Source organism: Dama dama, chromosome X, assembly GCF_033118175.1.
Source record: "Dama dama isolate Ldn47 chromosome X, ASM3311817v1, whole genome shotgun sequence".
NCBI classification, from domain to species: domain Eukaryota; kingdom Metazoa; phylum Chordata; class Mammalia; order Artiodactyla; family Cervidae; genus Dama; species Dama dama.
Window position 1 is genome coordinate 75,724,861 of NC_083714.1, and position 22,065 is coordinate 75,746,925.

Below are 22,065 nucleotides of genomic sequence, written 5' to 3' on the forward strand. Positions count from 1 at the left end.
ATCAGAAAGTAGGAAAGATTCAGAAAGATGGGACTAGCTATAATTCTAGAACACTTAGGAGAGTGAGTTATAAAGAGAAAAAAGACTTAGCATATTAGAAAAACAGACTGAAGTTTTGATAAGTCGAGAATAAGTTATAACCAAAAAATGGTAGCTTCTTAAGGGTAAGATTGAAACTGGCTTGCCTACAAAAGTGTTTCTAAATGTTAACGTGTAATACAAGTTACTTGAGGATCTTCTTAAAATGTCTATTATGATTCAGGAGGTCTGGACTGGGGTTAAGGTTCAGCATTTCTAAATAGATCTCAGGTAGTAATGTTACTGCTGGTCTCAGGATATTTAATTCAGTGTTCATTTTAGATAAATATTTTCCATCATAATGAAGGGAGAGTTCCAACAAAGGCCTTTTACAATCCATTACTAGGATGTCCTAGTCACCGGGGATGCTTATTGTTAGGTGTATCACATCATTGAATTGTTGTACTACATAAAATGGGAGCAAAAGCATGCATGTTTGGCTCTACTCACTTATTGTTTAATGCGACTACACCAACTGTGCTTCTAGGAGTTGACATACTGGCCACGTAATTCCACTGACGTCCCTCAGGGTCCCATCTTTCTACTGTATTTAGATAACTCCATCCATCATGGCCACCAACAGCATACATTGGTCCTTCAAGTGTGGCTACACCTAAAGGATAAAAATAGCATGAGAGTTCACCTAGGTAGGGCATATATACTGGATGTTTCATTTTACAAGGAAAGAACTACTTAAATATTTGATTTTTGTCTATTAATAGTTTTGTAAATAGCTATTTAATGAATAATTTGCCAATCTTGATTTGAAACTAAAACTAAATATGGTCTTTTAACCCCAGGAAATATCATGGAATGGTATCATGGTTATAATGCTAAAGTCACAGAAAGTAGGCAAACACACCATTTCTTATGATTAACAGAAAAGGGAAGATGATGTTTCTGTCACAGTTTAAATGTCATTTTTCAAATATAAAAGATAAATGAGATATGATACTGAATCTTAGACAAATAATAACTCTGATAGATCTTTCTATTCCCATATTTTTATTAAAGGGATAAAAATGATTCCCATAGGACATCTTAGTAGACAGGGGTTTTTGAGGTTTAGTTAGAAATTTGTTCTATTCAGTTCAGTCGCTCAGTCATGTCCAACTCTTTGCAACCCCATAGGCTGCAGCAAGCCAGGCCTCCCTGTCCATCACCAACTCCCGAGTTTACTCAAACTCATGGCCATTTAGTTGGTGATGACATCCAACCATCTCATCCTCTGTCGTCCCCTTCTCCACCCACCTTCAATCTTTCCCAGATCAGGGTCTTTTCAAATGTGTCAGTGGTTCAAATCAGGTGGCCAAGTATTGGAGTTTCAGCAGCATAAGTCTTTCCAATGAATATTCAGAACTGATTTCCTTTAGGATGGACTGGTTGGATCTCCATGCTGTCCAAGGGACTCTCGAGAGTCTTTTCCAACACCACAGTTCAAAAGTATCAATTTTTCCATGCTCAGCTTTCATTATAGTAAAACTCTCATATCATACATGCCTTCTGGAAAAAACATAGCTTTGACTAGACAGACATTTGTTGGCAAAGTAATGTTTCTTGTTTTTAATATGATGTCTAGGTTGGTCATAACTTTTCTTCCAAGAGCAATTGTCTTTTAATTTCATGGCTGCAGTCACAATCTGCAGTGATTTTGGAGCCCCCCAAAATAAAGTCTGTAACTGTTTCCAATGTTCCCCCATTTATTTGCCATGAAGTGATGGGACCAGATGCCATGATCTTAGTTTTCTGAATGTTGAGCTTTAAGCCAACTTTTTCACTCTCCTCTTTCACTTTCATCAAGAGGCTCTTTAGTTCTTCTTCAATTTCTGCCATAAAGATGGTGTCATCTGCATATCTGAGGTTATTGATATTTCTCATGTAAATCTTGATTCCAGCTTGTGCTTCGTCCAGTTCAGCATTTCTCATGATGTACTCTGCATGTAAGTTTGATAAGGAGGGTGACAATATACAGCCTTGTCATACCCCTTTCCCAATTTGGAACCAGTCTGTTGTTCCAGATCCAGTTCTAACTGTTGCTGCTTGAGCTGAATGCAGATTTCTCAGGAGGCAGGTCAGATGGTCTGATAATTCCATCTCTTGAAGTATTTTCCACAGATTAGTGTGATCCACACAGTCAAAGGTTCTGGCATAATCAATAAAGCAGAAGTAGATTTTTTTTTTTCCGGAAATCTTTTGCTTTTTCTATGATCCAATGGTTGTGGACAATTTGATGTCTGGTTCCTCTGTCTTTTCTAAAGCCAGCTTGAACATCTGGAAGTTCATGATTCATGCATTGTTGAAGCCTGGCTTGGAGAATTTTGAGCATTACTTCACTAGCGTGTGAGATGAGTGCAATTATGAGGTAGTTTGAGCATTCTTTGGCATTGCCTTTCTTTGGGATTGAAATGAAAACTGACCTTTTCCAGTCCTGTGGCCACTACTGGGTTTTCCAAATTTGCTGGCATATTGAGTGCAGCCATTTCACAGCATTGCCTTATAGGATTTAAAATAGCTCAACTGGAATCCCATCACCTCCACTACCTTTGTTTGTAGTGATGCTTCCTAAGGCCCCCTTGACTTCACATTCCAGGATGTCTGGCTCTAGGTGAGTGATCACACCATCATGATTATCTGGGTCATAAAGATTTTTTTGTCTAGTTCTTCTGTGTATTCTTACCACATCTTCTTAATATCTTCTGCTCTTGTTAAATCCATACCATTTCTGTCCTTTATTGAGTTCATCTTTGCCTGAAACCTTCCCTTGGTATCTCTCATTTTCTTGAAGAGATCTCTAGTCTTTTCCATTTTATTGTTTCCCTCTATTCCTTTTCACTGATTACTGAGGAAGGCTTTCTTATCTCTCCTTGCTCTTCTTTGGTACTCTGTACTTCTTTGGTATATCTTTCCTTTTCTCCTTTGCCTTTTCCTTCTCTTCTTTTCATAGCTGTTTGTAAGGCCTCCTCAGACAACCTTGTTGCCTTTTTGCATTTCTCTTTCTTGGGGATTGTCTTGATCCCTGCCTCCTGTACAATGTCAGGAACCTCTGTCCTTTGTTCTTCAGGCACTCTGTCTATCAGATGTAGTCCCTTGAATCTATTCATCAGTTCCACTGTATAATCATAATGGATTTGATTTAGGTCATGCCTGAATGGTCTAGTGGTTTTCCCTACTTTCTTCAATTTAAATCTGAATTTGGCAATAACAAGTTCATGATCTGAACCACAGTCTACTCCCAGTTTTGTTTTTGTTGACTGTATAGGGCTTCTCCATATTTGGCTGATTTTTTCTATTGGATTCTATGAATAGCTCCTTTCTGTTTCTCATCCGCACTAGGAATTCACATTACTGGTTCCTCCCACCACATTCTTCACTATCTCAATTTGCCATCCACTCTACCTCTTCTATCCCTTTAGCAATAGCAATTAATTACGAGTTTTAAAATTTGCTTTGGGGTCTCTGTAAGATATGTTTTCTAAAAACAATCACACTTAAAGAACTGAACTTAATAATTACATAGTCTATCATTTGATATTATTTGTCATTTATATTGGAGCAAACAATACCCATCCTGGATATGTCACAATTTAGCTGTGTAAAATTTGGTTCTTTAAAAGCAATGCAATTATTCTTTTCTTAAAAAAAAAAAAAAAAAAAAAAAAAAAAACTCTGTAGTATTGAAACATATGGAGTCTAGCATGAAGAAAAGCGGACCTTGACAAGCCATCAGGAGAATCAAAGTTCCTCACTGTTCAAGAAGTATCTATCCCTTCTTAAACTTCTTGGGAACCTCTGACTTAAGTATAAATTAGGGCTGCTCTCAATGAAAGTGGTTTTCCTAAATAGTCCTGACTTCAAACTGCATCCAAAGGCTTTTGCCTAAATATAGATTTGATTCTTATGGGAAGGGACACTAGTAACTAGAAACACAATGTCTCTCCATTAGCAAGTGTTTTTTTTTTCTCTAAACTGACCTTAAAAGAAAACTTGTAGTTGCATGCTCCTCAACAATTCATTCTTTCTATAAGACATTATCCTTCCTGAATTGGGACCCCTTTAAAATACCAGTGGAATGGAGGTAAAATTACAATGAGTATGACACCTGACACAAGGAAAAAAACTTTCACAGGATTTTACCATTTATTTAAACTTTTCAGAGTTTTCAGACATTTTGAATAGAAGAGTATGACTAAATTACAATGATATGCACTTATTTAAGTTCTAGTAAATGTACAATCTTTAGAAACTATGCAACATTAAACTCTTACCTAAGCCATGCCTATGTGTTGACATGGGAGGCATCACTGTCCAGATTTTGCCAACTGGATTAAAACATTCCACAGTATTCAAAGTTTTTAAACCATCTCTTCCTCCCACAACATAGAGTTTGTTATCAATAACAGCAACTCCAAACTGAAGCCTACGCCCATTCATGGTGCCAATGTGTAGCCAGCTGTTGGTCCGGAGGTCATATTTTTCAATTGTAGTGGTACCTGTTAAAGGGATATTGAACAATGCTAAAAATTACTTGTGCAAAAATTTTTCATCATTCATATTATATTTATGTATCTATATTTATAGAATAGAATTGGTGATTGCAGTTCAAATTAAAATAAGTAGTTCAGATAATTCCCCAATCCATAAGACAAGGCAAGGATAATATTTCACCACTTCTGAATCCAAATGGAAAAGTTAGAATAAAATATTTACTTAATATATATGGTTTATATGTTTATAATGACCTCTTTGGCTATAATATGCTACTGGTAGTACTAGCACAGGTTCCAGACACCATATTTTACAATAAAAACTGCTTTGGAATGTATTACTAACTGTTTACACTTCCATTATGGTTTTACTTTCCTATGAACATTCAATATACTAATTTATGCCCTTTTATTTTACTCATTTTGGTGTGTGTGTGTATGTGTTTATTTAAAATGCAAATGACTAAAGGAACAGAAAGGAAAATTTCTTTTAAATGGGCCTTCAGTGTTATTTCACATGATTCACATAATAACATTTCTGTCCTTTATTGTGTCCATCTTTGCATGAAATGTTCTGTTGGTATCTCTAATTTTCTGTAAGAGATCTTCCTGAAATGAAAGCTAGGCTGCACTAATTACTAGAATTATGGAGCTATTAATGATGAAGTAAGTAGGAAATTGTACCAAGCTACATTAATCAACTATATATAGAAGACTTATATTGAAATGAGGTAGAAGTCTGCTTAAAGCCAAGTTATTTTTTCCAAACATTAAATAAAATATAAAATATGAATTTATTCCATATCTTTTATCTGCATCTATGAACACATATGACTGATAGTTTTGTATCTTTAATTCTGAAATGTCTTTAGCCCATTTTCCTACTTCTGCAGTTCAGTTGCTCCAACTAATCAAAATGTTGATCATCTAGCAGGCTTATTATGGCAACTCTGTATTTGATTGAAAAAGAGTTTTCCTTTTTTTAACTAATCTTTTTCTTTGGGACTCACTTCACATTTTTTTCTGTGTTTGTCAACTTTCTGCCCGAAAATGTTGCAAATATTGCTTCTTACTTCATTTCAAAGTTGGAATTCCAGCTGAGCTATTTCAAATCCTGAAAGATGATGCTGTGAAAGTGCTGCACTCAATATGACAGCAAATTTGGAATACTCAGCAGTGGCCACAGGACGTGAAAAGTTCAATTTTCATTCAAGTATCAAAGAAAAGCAATCCCAAAGAATGCTCAAACTACCGCACAATTGCACTCATCTCACACGCTAGTAAAGTAATGCTCAATATTCTCCAAGCCAGGCTTCAACAATACGTGAACCGTGAACTTCCATATGTTCAGGCTGGTTTTAGAAAAGGCTGAGAAACCAGAGATCAAATTGCCAACATCTGCTGGATCATCAAAAAAGCAAGACAGTTCCAGAAAAAACATCTATTTCTGCTTTATTGACTCTGCCAAAGCCTTTGACCGTGTGGATCACAATAAACTATGGAAAATTCTGAAAGAGATGGGGATACCAGACAACCTGATCTTCCTCTTGAGAAACCTATATGAAGGTCAGGAAGCAACAGTTAGAACTAGACATGGAACAACAGACTGGTTGCAAATAGGAAAAAGCAGTATGTCAAGGCTGTATATTGTCACACTGCTTATTTAACTTATATGCACAGTACATCATGAGAAACGCTGGGCTGGGAGAAGCACAAGCTGGAATCAAGATTGCCGGGAAAAATGTCAATAATATCTCAGATATTCAGATGACACCACCCTTATGGAAGAAAGTGAAGAGGAACTAAAAAGCCTCTTGATGAAAGTGAAAGAAGAGAGTGAAAAAGTTGGCTTAAAGCTCAACATTCAGAAATCTAAGATCATGGCATCCGGTCCCGTCTCTTCATGGGAAATAGATGAGGAAACAGTGGAAACAGTGTCAGACTTTATTTTTTGGGGCTCCAACATCACTGCAGATGGTGATTGCAGCCATGAAATTAAAGGATGCTTACTACTTGGAAGGAATGTTATGACCAACCTAGATAGCATATTAAAAAGCAGAGACATTACTTTGCCAACAAAGGTCCGTCTAGTCAAGGTTATGGCTTTTCCAGTGGTCATATATGGATGTGATAGTTGGACTGTGAAGAAAGCTGAGCGTCGAAGAATTGATGTTTCTGAACTGTGGTTTTGGAGAAGACTCTTGAGAGTCCCTTGGACTGCAAGGAGATCCAACCAGTCTATCTTAAATGAGATCAGTCCTGGGTGTTCATTGGAAGGACTGATGCTGAAGCTCAAACTCCAATACTTTGGCCACCTCATGCGAAGAACTGACTCATTGGAAAAGACCCTGATGCTGTGAGGGATTGGGGGCAGGAAGTGAAGGGGGCGACAGAGGATGAGATGGCTGGATGGCATCACCGACTCGATGGACATGTGTTTGAGTAAACTCGGGGAGTTGGTGATGGACAGGGAGGCCTGGAGTGCTGCAATTCATGGGGTCACAAAGAGTCGGACACGACTGAGCGACTGAACTGAGCTGAACTGATTCAGCTCACTTATGATCTATTCAAGGGCCAATAAGATCAACTAAACTTTGTGGTATTGTTTAGAATGATTGTTCCTGCAGTTGTGAATATATCTAATTTGGTGATTTCTTCCATCTATTATTAAAATGAACTTAAAATCACTATATTAGCCTTTATTTGTTCCCTGCCACACTGTCTCTCAGAATTCATCATTTTAGTATGTGAAACTTTACTGACTACCTGGCATGCACAAAAGCCTGAAGTTTAGCATTCAACCATTTAAAAATTTTGACTGAGTGATCATACTTACAACTTTTTGATGACTCTTTTAATACACACGGTAGGGGTTATAGTTAATTCCAGACACTTGTGTGGTATCTATATTTAGCAACTAATTCCAAGGTAATTGTATGAGTCAAAAGGAAATTAAAGACTGAGGAAGTACTATATTTCCTAAGCATCAAATGGTGAAAGTTCAAAAAGTATCTTATAAAGATAAGAAAAAAAAAAAAACTACACATTGTAAAAAAAAGGCATGCATATAGAAAATTTTTTAAGAATGTAAATTGATATTTTTTTTAAATGCAATATTGATTTACATAGATAAATGCTACCACCTTAATATTTTTGCTTTACATAGTTGTTGTTTTTTTTTTCTTTTCTTTTCTTTCTTTTTTTGCTCCTATGTGCTCACTCTGGCTTTTCAATTCTAAGACCCTCAAAGAGAGGGGTCAGTTTTGTTGTTGGCGCTCTTTCATCTAAAATACACAATACAAGGGTGAAACAGATCACCAGCCCAGGTGGGATGCATGAGACAAGTGCTCGGGCCTGGTGCACCGGGAAGACCCAGAGGGGTTGGGATGGGGAGGGAGGTGGGAGGGAGGATCTGGATGGGGAACACATGTAACTCCATGGCTGATTCATGTCAATGTATGACAAAACCCACTTCAATGTCGTGAAGTAATTAGCCTCCAACTAATAAAAATAATTGAAAAAAAATTAAATTAAATTAAATAATAAAATACGCAATACAAGGGTGAAACAGATCACCAGCCCAGGTTGGATGCATGAGACAAGTGCTCAGGGCTGGTACACTGGGAAGACACAGAGGGATTGGGATGGGGAGGGAGGTGGGAGGGGGGATCGGGATGGGGAACACATGTAAATCCATGGCTGGTTCACGTCAATGTATGGCAAAAACCACTACAATATTGTAAAGTAATTAGCCTCCAACTAATAAAAATAAATTTTAAAAAATAAAATAGCAGCAATATAGCAACAAAGAACATTAAATTTGAGTAATAATTCCCTGTCCAGTAGTTCTAAGATGATTCTCCTTGTCCTGGCTATCCAACCTTGAGAGCCTTAGTTTCCTCATCTCCAAAATTAAGGTAATAAAAATCTATCTTGTAGCATTTCTGTGAGAATTAGGAATGATGTCTGCAAATTGCCAATCAAGGATCAGGTATTACAATAATTTTCACTATTATTGTAGTTTTCTGCAACTTTCCATAAAGCTTTTTATAGTTTCATATACTAAGTATTTCAAGAGTCTCAAAATGATGGCTTTACTTCTTTCCATATCAAACTCTGGTAGCAGAGTCAAGGGATTATAGACTCACATTTCACTCATTTTTGTAAGCTATTAAGGAGTTGAAGATACATATTACCATCTTGTGTAATATATTAATTTGTGTAATGTTAACTTAAAAGACAAGAACCTGAAAAAAATAACAAAAAAAGTAAATAAATACACAAACCAAACAAATAAACACAAATTTTTCCATTTCTCATTCCGCTAGTTGGACTTTTTAAAAATCAAATATTATAGATAGCCATTTTTGCATTTTATACTTAGTACCCTTTTGATTTAATATCAGACAAGACACCTTTTAAATTCTGTGTGTGTTCTTTCTATTCAAAAAAATGCAGTAAAATATCAAGTTGCTAGACTTGAAATCTATTATAACATTTTACTGTATTTGTTATTTTCTGAAGAACACAGTTTTGTGAAGTTACTCTACAATTTTGGAAAATAATTACAGTTGCAAACTCTTGTTATACAAATTTATTATTAATTGACATATTTCCTATATGGGCTTCCAATTGCACATGCCAAAAAAAAATAGGTTTTCAGAAGCATAAAACTTTGATTTTTGCATCATTTTCTACAAGGCATCAAAACATTTCCATGTATGATTTGGCAAATTTTAAGTGAATTGATTTTAGTTCCTACATAGCCAATTCTTAATTACAAAATCCTTGCCTCATTGTTTTGGCAACATGGTTCTATAGGTAGAAATCAGTGCAAAGAGACAGAACTGTGGGAAATAATGTTTTAAGAAGTATTCAAGTTAGACATGATGGATTCAGAAATTTTTCCCTATTCCTATTGCAAACAATTATTTTGTAAAATCGTTATTTTTATTACAGAATTGAATTGCTGATCTTGTTATCAACACTTCAAGTTTATTTGTAAATGGTCTTTGGTCATCTATCAGGAAATTGACAGCAAGAAATTAGAAGTCATTCTCCTATTTCTGTCAAAAAGCAAATTTTGAGGACCTCATCCCTTCCACTTATGAGAAATCTCTAAATTCTCCCTGAAAAGATCTTAGGCTGCAAAGCGAACGCTCAAATTAAAAAAAAAAAAAAATTGCTGCCATAAGAGTCACAAAATACCCCAAATTGTCAACATATCCTTGTGAAAAAAAAAAGAACAAAGCTGGATGTATCACCCTCCCAGACTTCAGACCATACCACAAAGCTAAAGTCATCAAAACAGCATGGAACTAGCACCAAAACACATACAAAGATCAATGATACAGAACAGAAAGTACAGAAATAAGCTCCCCACCACACATAGTCAATTAATATATAACAAAGGAGGCATGCATATACAATGGAGAAAAGATAGTCTGCAACAAGTGGTGCTGAGAAAACTAAACAGCTACATGAAAAATAATGAGATAAGAATATTCCTTCATACCATATACAAAAATAAAATCATAATGGTTTAAAGACCTAAATGTAAGATCTGGTACCATAAAACTCCTAGGAAAAAAAAGCAGAACACTACTTGACATAAATCACAGCAATATTTTTTGGTTCCATCACCTAAGGCAAAAGAAATAAAAGCAAAAAATAAACAACTGGGTCTAATTAAGCTTGAATGCTTTTGCACAGTGAAGGAAAACACCAACAAAATGAAAAGGCATCCTATGGAATGGAGAAAATGTTTGCAAATGATGTGAAATACAAGAAATCAATATCAAAAATATGTAGCTCATACAACTCAATACAAAAAAATGAAAAATGGGTAGAACTGAATAGACATTTTTCCAAAGAAGATAAAAAGATAGCTAACTGGGAAACGAAAAGATGCTTAGCATTGCTAATTATTAAAGAAAGGTAATCAAAACCACAATGAGATATCACTTCACACCTATCAGCTGACTATCATCAAAAAGATTCCAAATAACAAATGATGGAGAGGATGTGGATAAATGGGAACCCTTGTACGCTATTGCTGGGAATATAAATTGGTATAACCACTATGGAAAATAGTATGACGGTTCTTCAAAAACTAAAAATAGAACTATCATATGATCCAGAAATCCCACTCTTGGGGTGTATCTACAGAAAAACAAAAACGCTAAATCAAAATTATGTATGCACTACAATGTTCACAGGAGAACTATACACATTACTCAAGACATGGAAGCAACCCAAGTGTCATCAACAGACAAATGTATTAAAAAGATGCGATATGTGTGTGTATGTATATATATATATATATATATATATGTGTGTGTGTGTGTGTGTGTGTGTATAGTATATATAATATAATATATAATAAAAATATATAATAATATTCCATTGTGTGTGTCTGCATATATATACAGACACACACAATGGAATAGTATTCTGCCAAAAAGAGGGAAATTTTGCCATTTACACTAACATTGATGGGCCTAGACAATATTAAACTTAGTGAAATAAGTCAGACAAATATACATATGTACATGATATCAATTATAAGTGAAATAAAAAAAAATTGACACGAATGAATATCCAAAACAGAAAGAGATACACACATATATTATAGAAAACAAACATGTGGTTACTAAAAGTGAGAGGGAAGGAGGGAGGGACAAATTAGATGTATAGGGTTAACATATACAATCTACTGTTAATAAAATGGACAAGTAGAAAGAATACATTTTATAGCACAGGGGATAACAGCCATTATTATTTTTTTTAATTTCTTCATTTTTTTTCCATTTATTTTTATTAGTTGGAGGCTAATTACAATATTGTAGTGGTTTTTGCCATACATTGACATGAATCAGCCATGGATTTACATGTGTTCCCCATCCTGATCCCCCCTCCCACCTCCCTCCCTGTCAGTATACTAACACAGCCATTATCTTGTAATAATTTAGAGTATCATCTAAAAAAATACTGAATCACCATGCTGTAAACCTGAAACTGATATGATATTATAAGTCTATACTTCAATATAAATACATTAAATGTATCATACATAGCAAAATAAACTGCTTTCATAAGAGAAAAAGTACCTATTAACAGTTAAGGAAACTCTAATGAAAGGCTTATATCCCATAAAGCAATAATAATAAGAAAAATGTGTCAGAAAATTTATATTACTTTATTTATAAAACTTAGCTTTAGGTGCACACATTTCAATATGGCTTTAATACTGCCCTCACAATTTGGAGGGTGTTAAGAGTAATTAAGCTGAAAAAGGTCAGTTTTCATTCCAATCCCAAAGAATGCTCAAACTACTGCACAATTGCACTCATCTCACATGCTAGTAAAGTAATGCTCAATATTCTCCAAGCCAGGCTTCAGCAATACGTGGACCGTGAACTTCCAGATGTTCAGGCTGGTTTTAGAAAAGGCAGAGAAACCAGAGATCAAATTGGCAACATCTGCTGGATCATCAAAAAAGCAAGAGAGTTCCAGAAAAAACATCTATTTCTGCTTTATTGACTATGCCAAAGCCTTCGACTGTGTGGATCACAATAAACTGTGGAAAATTCTGAAGGAGATGGGAATACCAGACCACCTGACCTGCCTCTTGAGAAGCCTATATGCAGGTCAGGAAGCAACAGTTAGAACTAGACATGGAAGAACAGACTGGTTGCAAATAGGAAAAGCAGTATGTCAAGGCTGTATATTGTCACCCTGCTTATTTAACTTATATGCACAGTACATCATGAGAAACGCTGGGCTGGGAGAAGCACAAGCTGGAATCAAGTTTGCCAGGAGAAATATCAGTAACCTCAGATATGCAGATGACACCACCATTATGGCAGAGAGTGAAGAGGAACTAAAAAGCCTCTTGATGAAAGTGAAAGAGGAGAGTGAAAAAGTTGGCTTAAAGCTCAACATTCAGAAATCTAAGATCATGGCATCTGGTCCCATCACTTCATGGGAAACAGATGGGGAAAGAGTGGAAACACTGTCAGACTTTATTTTGGGGGGCTCCAACATCACTGCAGATGGTGATTGCAGCCATAAAATTAAAAGATGCTTACTCTTTGGAAGGAAAGTTATGACCAACCTAGATAGCATATTAAAAAGCAGAGACATTACTTTGCCATCAAAGGTCCATCTGTTCAAGGCTATGCTTTTTCTAGTGGTCATGTATGGATGTGATAGTTGGACTGTGAAGAAAGATGAGCGTGGAAAAATTGATGCTTTTGAACTGTGGTGTTGGAGATGATTCTTGAGAGTCCCTTGGACTGCAAGGGGATCCAACCGGTCCATCCTAGAGGAGACCAGTCCTGGGTGTTCATTGGAAGGATTGATGCTGAAGCTCAAACTCCAATACTTTGGCCACCTCATGTGAAGAGTTGACTCATTGGAAAATTTCCTGATGCTGTGAGGGATTGGGGGCAAGAGGAGAAGGGGAGGCCAGAGGATGAGATGGCTGGATGGCATCACCGACTCGATGGACATGAGTTTGAGTAGACTCTGGGATTTGGTGATGGACAGGGAGGCCTAGCGTCCTGTGATTCATGGGGTCACACAGAGTTGGACACGACTGAGCGACTAAACTGAACTGAACTGAAGAGTAATTTGCTTCTGTTACCTTTCATAGCATCCATTCCTCCTACAGCATAAAGTGCTCCCACAGTTGATTTTCTAGGCCTTGTCCTAGGACTTTGCATCATGGGTCTTCTCTCAGGTAAGAGATGATACTTCATAGCTTCCATCAGGAGTTTCTGACATTCAAGATCACCAGTAAACATGGAGCTGTTTTCAAGATCTGCCAGTAACTGAAAAGTAATGATGCATGGTATATGAAGTAAAGAGCAGATCATTAGATGTAACATTTTCATTTATATAATTTTGGGGGAAACTCAAGCTAATTCTAATGTATGTGTTATTATTTAATATTTTAAGTTACTTAAGTAACATTTTATGACTAAAAGCCTCATGGTAGTAACTAATTTACTAATGCCAATTTATTTGACATACTATTCCTCATTTGAATATGTATTTTGCATAAAATCTCCAGGAGTAAAAGTGAAAAAGCACTCATAAAATGTGTTACTGAAAGCAAAGTAAATGGTTGTGTCTTCACAAAGCAAGCATCTCCTGTCCAACTGCATGTAGCTAGAGAAACAGTCAAATATTTGGTTGATTTAAGGGAGGTAGCACAAACATGCCCAATTAAAGTAATATCACCATGGGGGCTGCACCTTTATCATCAAATCAAAGCACAAAGCAGGTGCTTTTTTATCTATATATGTACATGTATATACAGGTAAAGTACATGTGTTAGTAATTAGGTAATTCATCGTCAGTAGTATATGATATCAATCCTTTCTAACCAATATTGCCTGACAGATAATATGACCCCAATTAAATGAAATAAAATCTAAGTAAAGTATTCTTTCTGAGACTAGTTGAGGAGAAGTTAAGAGCGTTTTAAGAATTTTTCCAAGGGTCATTTAGATTGGTTCTTAGAAGTTTGGAGTCCACATTATCTGTCATAGGACATTGTCAGGAAGAGCAAGCAGGTTGTTGTAAAGGAAGTACTAATCTTACCCCATAAAACTTCCCTGAAGTTTCCTGTGCTGCACTGGTTAAACTCAGCTCTGTTCTCACCCCACTTGTTATCTCTGATGGATCACTGTTTTGACTTGGCTGGTGAGATTCCAGGTACTTCCTTTATGCAGTGTAAAATTAAGGGTTTCTGATCCTGTACACCAGTGAATGTCACATTTTTAAGAGTCACCTGAAAAACTTGCTAAAATACAGATTTCTTGGCTTCAACTGCATAAATTTTTTCAGTAGATTTTGGGGGCCTGAGAAGCTGAGTTTCAAACAAGCTTCCAGTCTTAACAGTAAATATATACTGGGAGTTCCAAAGATGGCAGAGAATAAAGACTCTGAATTCATCTCTTCTCCCGGGCACATGAAAATTACAACTATTTCCAGGATAACTATTGATTAAAAAAAAAAAAAGACCAGAACCTATTAGAAAAGATAATCTACAACTAAAGATGTAAAGAAAGAACCACAAGTTGGGTAGGAGGGATAGAATCTTGGTATAGTCAAGACCCACAATCCTAGGGTGGGTGGTCCACAAACAGAATAACTACAACCCCTCAAAAGAGGGAGGGCTCTAAGCCCCACATTAGGCTCCCTAGCCCAGGTGTCCTATACCAGGAAGACTCCAGACTATTTAGCTTTGAAGGCCAGCAAGGTTTATATTCAGGAGACTCAGAGGGCTGTGAGAAATAGTGACTCTATACTTAAAGGGGACACACAAAATTTCACATGGTCTGGGATCCAGGGAAAAAACAGAAACTTGAAAAGAGACAGGGTCAGAGCTACCAGCTGATTTTAGAGTCACCAGGAAAGGCAATAGACAGCAGCTCACCTTAGAATCAGACATGGGCAGCAACCATTGTGGGAGTTCATTCTATCATGTGGACACTGGTCCTAGCAAGGACCATTTTGGAAAATTCCCTTTAGCTTAATAGCCTTAGCAGCCAGACCTGCCCCCATCCAACAGACTATAGGCACTAATCTTGGGATGCCTCAGGTGAAACAACTAACTGAGCAGAGACATAACCCTACTCACCAGAAGATGTGGTGTATACACACACACACACACACACACACACACACACACACACACACACACGCTGGAATACTACTCAGCCATTAAAAAAAAATTCCCATTTGCAATAGCATGGATGATCCTGGAGCGTGTTATGCTCTGTTTTCATATATATATATGAAAACATATATACATATATATGTATACATGTATGTATATTTTGTATGTACATATATATGTGTATGTATGTATGTAATATATATAAATACATAAAATCTGCCATACACTTGAAACTAACACAACATTGTTACGTATTTCAATAAAAGTTGATTATTGACTATAATGATGCTCTAGTGCATCTGAAACTCTTTAACATGGTTTCAATCATAGTAGTTAATTACTCATGTCAGTTACTAGGTTTGATCCAGAATCTAACTCATTCCTAGAGTTTTCTCTGGGATGCTATTGTAATAATTACTATCACCTTTCCTAGAAGGTGGTAGGAAAAGAAAAAGAGATTTAGTCATTTCCCCTGCTTGTTACAAGTGCTGTTTGGTGAGAGAAAACTGAAACTAATGAGTATGCTGAAGTTTGGAGATTATCTGTAGGTCTTTTATTAAACCTTCTTTCCCCATCTCTTATCATTATTAATATTGCTAACCGAAGTCTGTATTTGTCCTTCTGTGAAACAAATCCTGTGCTAGAAATTCTCCGTATAAAACAAATAAAGAATAGATTAATGTCCAGTTGTCATTTAGAACTATAACTTCCATTACCTGGGTAAGTTCCCATACCTGTGGTGGAAGTAACGGCAATCTGATGTAAGAAAGCAGCATTGCTAGGTCTTGTTGCCTAGCCTGCACATCATGCCCCACCCACAGCATTAGAGCTTGGAAAATGGTTTCTTCATCAGGCACATTAATGTCATCACTGCACAAAAGTTTTGAAATCTCATTAGCTGGAAGGAGGAGGAATTCTTGGTTCTGTATTACCTCGATGAAGTGTTCCTAGAAAAGAAAGAGCTACTGAAATTTTGTACTTTAACTTCTTAACAAAATAAGCTTATCAAAGATTTTCACTTTGTTAAACTTCAGAAAAAGTCAGAGAGACAGATATATGCATTTATGAAAAATAGATGCCATTGCCGCCCATAAGAGGGGGGTTGGATGTGACTTCTGAAGCTGAGGAACCAAAGAAAGCCTGGGGGAGGTAGCTCTGGCTATGCCTTTGAGGGGGCAGCATACTGAATTATTTCACGATGAGAAAAAAGATTTCAATTAAAAACTCCTTCCTCTTGTGAAAAAACATGATCTATTAATCAAGGCAAAGGTATATTTTATTATGAATAAAGATCTACAAGTTAAGGTTTATCTGAAAGTGACTCTTATGGAGTTGTTTGTTGAGGGAGAGTGGGGCTATCTTTCAATTTTTATATATTTTACCTTAATTCTCCCTTCTGTCATTTGTGCTATATTTTTGTCAAGTATCAAATCTCAGGCAGTTATGTTTCAACTTTTTTTAATCAAAATACTACTATGTTTTTCCTATTTATAATATTATATATTTTTCTTTGACAACACAATTACCATTTCCAATATTTTTCATAGTGAACATCTTAAGTTTAAATGCAGTAAAATATACTTTTAAAATTTATATAAACATGTCTAGTTGGTAATTTTTATTGCCTAGTAAACTGATATTTTGGAAGCAGCTTAAGACCGCCTCTTTATAACTGGGGGATCTAGATAAACCAGATCACTCTTTCATCTCCATTCTGAGTTTAGTCATTGTGGGAGGTGAGATTTCTGCCAATGAACCACTTATCCCCTTGAGTTTATTCATTGTGAAACTCAGTTAACCTAATAACAAAATTCTCCATACACCAATTATCAGGCTTGATAGTCCCATCAGGAGGCTCTAAGACCATAAATTCCAAGTTGACTTGCCTTTTTAGACAAAAGAGCCTCCTGGTGACTAAGGCAAGCACCAGGGGGAGAACTGTTGATTTTTTATTATTATTATTATTATTATTATTTTTTCCAGTGGGTTTTGTCATACATTGATATGAATCAGCCATAGATTTACATGTATTCCCAATCCCGATCCCCCCTCCCACCTCCCTCTCCACCCGATTCCTCTGGGTCTTCCCAGTGCACCAGGCCGGAGCACTTGTCTCGTGCATCCCACCTGGGCTGGTGATCTGTTTCACCATAGATAGTATACATGATTTTACTATAGCAGATGTTCCTTGTTGAAAACCCTCTAACCTATAGCAAAGTGGTGAAGTTAGTACTAAAACTAATAATTCATTACACTTGTACAGCACTTCACACTTTAAAAATTTCTTTCACAAACATTAAGTCATCACCAGTGCAATCTTGTGGAAAGTGTAATTACTGTGATGAGAAAACAGGCTGTGAATTGGTTGATCTCCTGCACAGTAAATGGCTAAGTGTGGACTCACATCTATGCCTTCAGGTCTACTTCATTTTATTTGATACTGCAACTGACTTTCATAAATGATATAATTTTTATGAAAGGGTTAAGAAAAAAAACACTGCAAAACTTATGTCTACCTATTACTGGTAGTGTATGTACACTTTGAAATCATACAATTATTATGCATGATCCCATATCTCGTTCTCCTTTCTATCTACTGTCCGATGAAAGAAAATAAAAATAGAGAGAAAAAAAAAAAGAAGGAGATTAGCTTAGTATGTAAAACCTCAATGGCTAATTAAATTATATACTTATGGCACTGAAATATCCAGTAGTATAAAACAGATATTTAGTCAAGCTTAAAGATTAATTTTTAATTGTTTTATTTTACTCCTAATTTCAAGGTAAACATTTTCTTCTAATCACCTTCCCAAGTGTCTTTTTTTGTGTGTGTGTCTGCCCTTGATTTGGTATTCATCTTTTAAAATCCACAATTACATTGTGTTAAATCATATTAAATGAATATAACCTATTTCCTGAATGTTTCATCGATGCAGACTACTATTTATATGACTGTGACAGCCAATTTTATGTGTCGACTTGACTTAGCCATGGAGTCTTCTGGCCGAACATTATTCTAGGTGTGTCTATGAGGATATATCTGGATGCGGCCCAGTCACATTAGAGAAGGCAATCTGTTTATTCAGTCTACGGTTCAAATGACTAACTAAATTTTTGGAGATTAACATTATTCTTAGACATTAAAGTTATTTGTATTTTAAACTATCAATACAGTATTATAAAAGCATTATTATAGCATGATCTTGGCATATTTTACCACATTTATAATAGATACTAAAATAACTAAAGAGGGCTTAAAGGAGACATTATTGCATTTTTATGTACATCCTGCTTTAGCATTCAGTTTCAGTCACATAATAGGAAAAGGAAGACAAGTTCATTTTGAGGAACAAAAATAATTCAAGCTGTTTATCAGAATGTGTTTTGTCGGCAAGAGTAAGATACCAGACAGGAAACTGTTAATACTTAGTTCAAGAATTTAAGTAATTTAACAGGAAGTTTTCATGTTTGGCTTTTGTAGTAGGATTAACATTTGAACTGCTGTTCTATAGTTTATATGGCATCTATATTTAGGACATATGAATACAAATAGCATAACGAAATAACATGTTTTGTCAGTCCATTATAATATGATTCTCAATATAAAGGTATCATTTCAGGAACATGTTTAAAACTTCAAATATTGAAAAATGACCAAGTGTGGGAAGAACAGAGAGGAAGTTTTACAAGAATTTTTTTAGAGAATCCAAATATTGCAAGTTTGAAAATTTTAAGGTCTATATAAAACTCTAGAAATACTTTTTAATTATATGCATCTCAATTACAGAATTATAATATTAATTTTATTGTTGCTTTTAGTTGTGATTCTTTATTGTTCACTTTTATGTACTTGTCTTTTATTTTTGAATCTTAAATAAATGTAGCTATTTTCTTAGCTTGAAATTTTATCTTTTAATTTGATTTAGGACGAATGGTAAGGATTTATTTAATATCCTCTGTCTACTTGTCTCCCTACAGATAATCTACATTGCATGTCACTATCACTTGACTGAATAAAGGTAGTCTTATCCAATGCCACTTTTAAATAATTAACACATCAAACATGTTCATTTAGTTTATTATAATTACTAGTAGAATTGAGAGGGACTTTAAGTTAATTAAGGAATTTAACTGTGAATTGTTTAAAACCAAATTACATGTTTTAACTGGAAAATAAAAAGTCCATTCAATAGAATGGATTGACTTACTAATTTTGACAGTTCTTAAGCTCCTCCAGTTAACACTGATCCATTAATATTTCCTTTTTACATATGGAATGATATCTGAATTTCATTAGAAACAATAATTTGTACAACTTTATGAAGTTCTAATAGTATACAAACATCAGGAAAATTATGTTTTCTTATTACTGTGGATTCTACTTGAAATATATACTTGTCCAGTTTAATTACTGCTAATATTTTCACTTCTCCAAGTTCTGAGGTTTAATTAAATCTTTTTAGCTTCAAAAATGTGAAATTTGTCTGTGTACAGATCAACCAGACCAATATTTTTAGCTAATATTTATTATGTGCAAGTAATTTGAAAATTATATAAATCTATATTGTTTTTTAATGTTGTCCCAATATTATAATATTTACTTGGAATGGTTCTACACACACACATATCAATAAACATTTCATTAGGTTAGATATTGTGTTAATATATTATAAATACAACATGGATCAATTGATTTTACCATTGTGTATCTATGTGCCACATTTAGGAGCTTTGTACAGCCTTGGGCATCTCCAAATGATCGAATCCCTAAGCAGTTTGAAGGGTGGAGCTGCTTTATAAGAAAATTGGAGCAGACTTCAATGACTTGAGTCAGCTGCAGGAGACAAGCTGCAGCCAGCAAATTTTCAATAGTATCTTCTTTCAATTGCAGGACACCTAGATTGTTTGAAAAGTTAAAGAATGATTATATATTCCATAAAGAAAGACACAAATATGCAAGATAGCTAAAATTTTCAATTTATCTCATTAATAGGGCTATTTTTTTTCCCCTAGTGTACAGTGACTATTTAGGGAATGCCAGTTGAGGTGAATATATGCAAGTGAGTCTGTACAAACACTAACAAGACGGCTGAAAGGAACAAGATTATGAAAAACAACTGGAGCAAATGAACTGTGAGTACTATCATTGCAAAGAACAGCAATTACTTGTTTATATACCATATTAGACCTGTATATAAATCTAATATCAAATATTGTCTACACTATGACTCAAGAAACTTTATGACATATTACCTAAGGATCATGGGGCTCCCCTGGTGGCTCAGACGGTAAAGTGTCTGCCTGCAATGCGGGAGACCTGGGTTCAATCCCTGGGTCGGGAAGATCCCCTGGAGAGGGACATGGCAACCCACTCCAGTACACTTGCCTGGAGAATCCCATGGATGGAGGAACCTGGCGGACTACAGTCCACAGGTCGCAAAGAGTCGGACACGACTGAGCTACTTCAATTTGTGTGGGAAAATGTCTTGGTAAATAAGAACATTAAGCTTATATGTCAATTTTTTTTTTTTTTTGCATCTGCATGTATTAGCTGATTAGGATGACTTTGCTCAAATATTATGTCTGGAATTAATCTCTAGCGCTTTTTTAAAAGAAAGAAAATGCTGCCAAGTGTCCTCAGGTAAAGAACTGCTTTTATGATTATTTTCTTAGGTATAGAAAACAGATTATGCTAAAATATCTATAAAGATTTTTAAAAATCAAGATCAGAGCAATTTAAGCTGTTTAATTTTTATTGATGCATCATTATTTTTAAGCAAGAATTACTGATGAATCATTGTAAATGTTATGCTATTTTGATAAGTTACATTTCTATAGTTTTGTTTTAGCCAAGCTTAGAGAAGTTGTAAAGAATATTTCATATGAGTTATATAAACTATGAATTATTATTTTATAATTTTGCTCTCTAAAATACCATAATATGGAGTCTATCTAATTGCATAACTATAAAAAAGAATAATACCATATTTGGTTCAGCCTTTAAAATATGTTGTAAAGGGATCCAGTCCATTAGCAGACTTTCTTGTGTTGTTTCCTATCTGGATTTTGAAAAGAGAGCCCTGCCTCTATCTCATGAAACTCAGAAGTACAAACTATTCTCATAATCAGATATAAAGTTTCACCTATCGTAGACATTGAAACTTGGCCTGGTTATGAAGAATCATGTTCATTTCTCAATGAATGAAACCATAGAACCCATAGAAGAAAACAGCATAAAAGCTCCTTGGTCTTGGAAAAAAATTTCTGGGTAAGACACCATAAGCACAGGGGAAAAAGATAAAACAAACAAGTGACACAACATCAAACTAGAGAAATTCTCCACAGCAAAGGATACAAAAATAAATTGAGAAGAAACTTACAGAATGAGAGAAAATATCTGCAACTCAATAGCACAAAAGCAAATAATACAATAAAAAATGGGCAAAGAATCTGAATAGACATTTTTTTTCCAAAGAAGACATACAAATAACAAACAGGTACATTAAAAGATGCTCTAATTAAAAGGTACAGGTAAATTAAAAAGATCACTAATCATCAGGGAAATGCAAATCAAAACCACAATGAGATATCACCTCACACCTGTTAGGATGGCTATTATCAAAATGAAAGGAGACAGTTAACGTTGGTGAGGCTTTGGAGAAAAGAGAACCCTTGTACATTGTTGGTGAAAATATAAATTGGGTTAACCATTATGGCAAACAGTAACAAGGCTCTCACAAAAAAATTAGAGATTAGAACTACCATTTGTTCAGTTCAGTTCAGTCACTTAGTCATATCCGACTCTTTGTGACC

General features: G+C 35.3%; 1 protein-coding gene across 2 annotated transcripts in view; it reads right to left on the minus strand.

Moving 5' to 3' along the window:
• The window catches only part of KLHL4 (kelch like family member 4), a 116,398-nt gene that overhangs the window by 24,375 nt on the left and 69,958 nt on the right, over nt 1-22,065 (minus strand). For both annotated transcript variants that reach the window (XM_061136644.1, XM_061136643.1), the window contains exons 4-8: nt 19,952-20,148; nt 15,987-16,199; nt 13,210-13,396; nt 4,344-4,568; nt 529-691 (exon numbers count right to left, since the gene is read on the minus strand). In XM_061136644.1, coding sequence (XP_060992627.1) covers nt 529-691; nt 4,344-4,568; nt 13,210-13,396; nt 15,987-16,199; nt 19,952-20,148 — 985 coding nt within the window. The remainder of the gene's footprint in view (nt 1-528; nt 692-4,343; nt 4,569-13,209; nt 13,397-15,986; nt 16,200-19,951; nt 20,149-22,065) is intronic.